This window comes from Cynara cardunculus (genome assembly GCF_001531365.2).
Source record: "Cynara cardunculus var. scolymus isolate 2C chromosome LG 3, CcrdV1, whole genome shotgun sequence".
NCBI lineage: Eukaryota > Viridiplantae > Streptophyta > Magnoliopsida > Asterales > Asteraceae > Cynara > Cynara cardunculus.
Genome location: NC_037530.1, coordinates 8,129,442 through 8,135,441, shown reverse-complemented (window position 1 = coordinate 8,135,441; position 6,000 = coordinate 8,129,442). Strand labels below are relative to the sequence as shown.

At 35.4% G+C, this 6,000-nt stretch overlaps 1 protein-coding gene across 1 annotated transcript; it reads left to right on the top strand.

Moving 5' to 3' along the window:
- Positions 1–713: 713 nt before the first annotated feature.
- Positions 714–3,402, top strand: LOC112510344 (uncharacterized protein At2g39795, mitochondrial-like). Its single transcript, XM_025115743.1, has 3 exons — positions 714–1,072; positions 2,407–2,747; positions 2,838–3,402. Exons 1-3 carry the CDS (start codon positions 791–793, stop codon positions 2,995–2,997), a joined length of 783 nt encoding a protein of 260 aa, XP_024971511.1. The 5' UTR covers positions 714–790; the 3' UTR covers positions 2,998–3,402.
- The last annotated feature ends 2,598 nt before the right edge of the window (positions 3,403–6,000 follow it).

The following is a 6,000-nucleotide window of genomic DNA, read 5'->3' as shown; positions in this document are numbered from 1 at the left end:
ATATGGGATGAAATCGGATAAGGATTAATGGGTTTAAGAGTTTTTAAGAGTTTTAAGAGTTTTAAGAGTTTTTAAGAGTTTTAGCCAAATACTTTATAATATAGTATAGATAAAAACAAATATTAGTCTATTGTAGGATAAATATGTCATCATCTAAAATATATAATGATAGCAATAAATATATTAGAGATAGACTTGAACTGATAGCTCTTGTGGTTATCTATTTATAACTCATTTCTATATAAATAGTTTATGATTAATGGGATTTATAGATTTCGTTCTCTTTTTTTTTTATTAACCTAGATATCCAACCCGCTATGCGAGCCGACTAATCTCATGACAACCACCTGCTTTGCAGATAACCCGAAGTAACTGTATTTGAATCTTCGTGGCCACATGGGGATTTTTATTCCTCTTTGGATTTGAACCTAAGACATCCTAATACTTTTGATCTTTGGAGTCAAATTCAAACCAATCAAACACTATATTATTAAATTTCGTTCTCTTTATTCTATTGTTGTTGTTTTTCCATTACTCTGATAATGCTTTAAAATTCTACCTTTAAATAGTAAAATCATATAAGAAACACATGATGTAAATGCACCGGTTACATAAATGACTAATGAGAAAGATCCAACGGCTTGGATTCATTTGCCAAGTGAAGCCTCGCACAGTCGAATATACCCTAGGAAATTCGCGGACTTAATAGAACAGCCGCACCCTGCCTTTGCTTCTCGTAAAACCCTAACATCGCTAAACCCTTTCTTTCTCACGACAAGCTTGGAGCAAAATGGCTCTCAATTCTTTACTTCGCCGATCAGCTTCAACAGTTGCACCTCTCACCGCTCGATTATTGGGCGGTCAAAGAACGTTCAACCACCACTGCGGTGGCTCTTTGTTCACCGCCGTCAATCACACTCGGAAGATCATTTCTAACAATTCCTTTTTGGTTCCTTCAGTTTCTCGCTTTTCTTATTCGGCTTCTCCTGCTCTGAAACGCCCGACTTCTGATGAGTCGCTCCTTCGAGTTATCGAATCTGAGATCAAATGCTCGGAAGAGAGCTTCGAGGAGGTCAGTTTTTATATCTTACTGTAAAAGCCTAATTAACAGCTAATTTGTATATATTTTGAACACCTATGCTCGAAATTGTTTGTCAATCAATTTCTTATGAATTTATGTAGCGATCAAATTCATATTATGAAATATGTCTAGATTATGATCCACATTTTTTGCGTTCAATTCTAGATTTTGCTTATAAATCACACCAGGTTATTATTTTAAACCAATTTGTGTACAACACCTGGAACTGAAGGCCATTTTGGGAGTTTGTTTAGAAGTGAAACTCGTATCTACCAAATTTTAGTAATAGATTCTCTCGCCTTCCGGTATTATATCTCTCTTATGATTATGAGATTTCAAAACTAGTACCTTCAGATTCTTTCAATATCAAATACTACATGGACTTTTGTAATTAGAAGCTTTGACAGTATGAACGGCCTATAAGTGTTCATGTAGTCGTTAATCATACCTTCAATATTTGTACACTTCCAATTATGGTTTGCATCAAGGCTAAATGTTGTTACCAGTCAATGACAATCCAGTTTTGCTTAAAAGGTTTATTGTTTTTGTATTGTAACACTTTATCTTGATTTTAGATACAAGCAGAACCATAATTTGTTCTTACCTGACATTTATAGACCCTGATCAAGAACGAAGCATATTGTTGATCCAATTGGATTGTGTACTTACTTATATGTTTTGATTTTTTTTATTGCAATTTTCTTTTCTGTAAATACCAACTTTATTTTCACTTCATGGTCATGTTGAAATACAGCTGACTATCCAAATACTGTTGCACAAGTACTCTTTGTGTTTGGACACTAGTGAACTTGATTGGTTCTAATATTTTGACTGATTTCATCATGGAGTTTTGCACCAAATTTTGAGGGAAGGAAAGCCATTTTCTCCATTTGTGAGTTCTTTTCCGAAAGCTTCTAATGAATGTCATCCATGTTTTTTTATCATTAATGGACTAGGTGCATAACGAATTTTATTCTTTGAAATAAGATACATTTTAATAACTAGACTTCAAACTTCAATGTTTTGAACTTTCTTATACTTGGTAACAGTCTTGCGCTTTTTCTTTGTAATGGATTGCCTTGTCTGCAATTTTTAAAAATCCTTTTTATGAAGTTTTCTGATGTTCATTATATATATTGGGAAATTTCATTATTGGAACTTGTACAATTTTTCTGTTTTTTTTACTTATAACAGTGGTCGTCACTCTTGTTGATGATTGATTTGTATGTGTCATGTTTACATGTCCAACCATGACTTTTAAATTTCCAATACTTGTGGTTTATAAAAAGTTGGTTACATTATGAAAGATAATATGTGTTTTGCAGGGTGAAGGGGTTCCGGATGGCTTCCCGTTTGAACTTAATGACAATCCTGGGCAGCAAACAATATCCCTGAGCAGAGAATACCAAGGTGAAACTATCCATGTTGAAGTTGAACCATCTAGCCTTGTTACAGGTCAGGAAGAAGATGACGATGATGATGATGATGATACTGAAAAAGACAATCAATCAAGTCTCCCGATGATTGTAAAAGTATCTAAAACAGGTGGCCCCTGTTTGGAGTTTGGTATCACTGCTTATGCTGATGAGATTGTTATTGATAGCTTGTCAGTCAAAGATCCAGAAATGGCTGATGACCAACTTCCTTACGAAGGACCTAGATTTGAGTGAGTATTTCCTTTCCAATTTGTTCTAGTGTTCATTCTTCATATATGAATTTATAATAATGTTTAATTTGAATTATGTATGTGGTGCAGTGAATTGGATGAGAATCTGCAGAAAGCGTTCCACAAGTATTTGGAGATCAGGGGAATCAAGCCGAGTGCAACCAATTTTCTGCATGAGTACATGGTGAACAAAGATCACAGAGAGTACACAAACTGGCTTAAGAACCTTAAGAAGTTTGTAGAGGCATAAATGGTATGCTTCAGATTTTTGATTTCGCTGGCCCTTTTGGACAAACAATAGTTGGATGTTTTGGGTTATTTTAGAAGTATTAGACTTGTTGGTTTCTTTAAGTGTCTAATGATTCTCAAGTCGTGTAAGCTAACGTGGAAATCATAAATACCTATTGATTGTGGCTTTTATTGCTGCAACTGAAATGTTGTTTTTACCATCAAGACACTTTTTTAGGCACTGCTTTCCGCCTTTGCAAGGGAAAACAGCACATGCCATATAGACAGTGTGTATTGGCAAGTTGCTGTTGATGGCATGTGCCATGGAGCTAGGTTTTGGTCTATTTTGGTGAATAAAGTCCTAGTTATATAGTCTTTTTTAATTCTATTGTAGCAAGAACAATATATAATTGATAAGTTTTGTGGTATAAATCATCGGTCATTATTTGCCCTGTTCAGTAAGAAGTAAGAACGTTTGCATATACATGTTTTGACTTGCATGAGTTTTGGAGTCCCCTTTCAGTCGTACAAAGTYGAAAACTGTAACTGTTATCCAAAAACATCATGTGGTGTTTACGACACAGGTTAGTAATTGGTCGGTCTTTTCTTTGTCCATGATAACCTGGAAAAACAACTGTTTGGATTCCTGTTTTCTAKTGATAGCCCAACTACTAGTATTAACCGAGGCTCTTGACTCAGTGGTCGTGGGTTTAAGATGCAAAGCTAAAAGGATGTGTATTTTCCATTGTTTATGCGTTGCTGCTTCTTTATMAAAACGACACTCAGACGTTCCCTAAGCGTACCGTCATATGGAGTGAATTCAATAATAGATGCATGTTGGCATTCCAACCTTCACATGTCTTGATGCTAAGGAATGGGCTGACGCCTGATGATCCTGAACGTTAGATTCTTTCAAATTACATAAGATGGCGGCAATTAAGAAAACCAATCTACTGTGGCATAAGTCTGTTATATGTTTATTTTACACCTACAAGTATGAAATCTGGAGTTTGTTCCTTCATAGCGGAATCCCCTTGAGGACGTCCGTGTTTAACAAGGCTTGAAGGTCCAAACATTTCCATGGCCCCTCTTGGTCACATCCTCACACAGCTAAAAGAAGGGAGAAAATGATGAGAGAGAATTAAAGAAACAGTAAAAACGAAAAACGATGTTGAGACTGATCTCATCACAAAGATCTAAGCAGTTAACTACAATGACGGTGCCTGGTTGGTTTGAGTTTGGCTCCAACGGTCAAAAAGTAGCAGGAGGTCTCAGGTTCAAATTCAAGGACGAATAAAAATCCCCTTGTGGTCACGGAGGTTCAAATGCAGTGACTCCGGGCTATCTGTAAAGCAGGTGGTCGCCCTGGGATTAGTCGGTTTCCATAGCGGGTTGGATATCCAGGTTAATAAAAAAAAATCTAAGCAGTTGCACTCAACAACCTCCGTCCTAGATGTTCATCGCTCCATATCCAAACCACAAGGACACAAACCTTGGTTAAGCAATTTTCAACAAACTATATAAACGGATAAAATCGTAGTTTACTCTTTTTTTTATGGTAACGTGATCGTTGTGAGGTGATTAAAAAGTGAAAGAGCCCAGCCCACCCTGAACATAACTCGAGGAGACTTAAACTGTCGCACCTGATCTTTGCTTCTTGTGTAACTCCAAATTTTTCTTAAGTGATGATACAATTTGACTACAAAAAAATATCCAAAGAAAGATTTTACAAAATTAATATAGATCAGTTGGTTGGTTCTCTATACACGCATAGACCATACCATGTCAAGTCCCATTAACATAAATTTGAAAAAAACGGGTCGTTCGTTGGATGATCTTCTCAACATTTTCTATTAAATCCATAAATATTCTAACAAGTTTTAGCATGCGACTTCAATACACCAGAATGCCACAAAACTTGTAGAAAGTTATGTTGTCAACAGCCAAACAATCCCTTAAAACATAGGGTTTAAAAGTGAGGGTGACTGATAAAGAGAGGTTTAGGTAGTTCACGAGGCTTTTCTTCGATCTTTGGAGAAGAAAGAAACGAACTCGAAAGAGGCCCGAAATACTACATCGAGAACTTGTTAACAGTCGCCTATGCAATTTCTCCCGAGACTTGGGTCGCATACCTGGTCGCACGCGAGTTCTTTAACAGTCCTGAACAGATTGCGTTTATTTCTTTATTTAATTATTTTGTTTTTTTAATTAATTTAGGATTAATATTAAAAGTATTAGTTATTTGTTTTGTAAATTAGATTAGGATTATTATTTACTTACCTTTTTTATTATTATTTAAATAGGATTAATTTAGTTTTTATAATTAATTATCTTAATTAGTTTAGCTATAAATAGGATTTATTGTTTTTATTGGTATACACATTATTATCAATACAATTTCTTCTCCTTTGTGAGTTTTACGAGTTTTTCTCTTAGTTTATCGAGTTTTACGAATTGTAATTCTCAACCCAAAATGGTTTAGACGCTTGTCGATCATTCCGCAAATCTACATTGCGTCAAAATGTCTCTAACCTAAAAAAAGCAAACAAATGACAAAAACTTCCTAGTCATACGGGCCACTTGCAGATATTAACATTTTCGATCAATACAAATATACAGCAAATTACTAGATATGTGTCATAATTTTTTATTTAAATGACTATTATTACAGGTTGTAGAGTGCATAAGAGGGAACTAAACATTATTTAAGGAAGATTTTAACATGATGTTAGGGGCCGTTTACCGAATGCTTACTCGGGTAAGTACTTACCAAGTTACGTTACCTTACCGGATGAATATGGTAAGGACTAAGAATCTTACCCGGTAAGAGCGAAACAAGGACCGGAAGTCTTATCTAGTAAGTGAGAGTGACAGCTCTTACCACGGTTAGTGTTTAACGGGTAAATTGTTACATACGATGCTGTTTTCGTGGACTAAAATCTTACCCGGTAAGTAAACGATAGTGTTGAATTTCACGGGTAAGTGATTAGGTAATTTGAGGGTTAGGGATCTAGAGAACATCTTA

Excerpts from the sequence above, each read along its gene's own strand:
- LOC112510344 (XM_025115743.1), top strand. The coding sequence starts at position 791 with ATGGCTCTCAATTCTTTACTTCGCCGATCAGCTTCAACAGTTGCACCT. Across the intron at positions 1,073-2,406 it reads CGGAAGAGAGCTTCGAGGAG|GGTGAAGGGGTTCCGGATGG; the intron begins GTCAGTTTTTAT and ends TGTGTTTTGCAG. Across the intron at positions 2,748-2,837 it reads TACGAAGGACCTAGATTTGA|TGAATTGGATGAGAATCTGC; the intron begins GTGAGTATTTCC and ends TATGTGGTGCAG.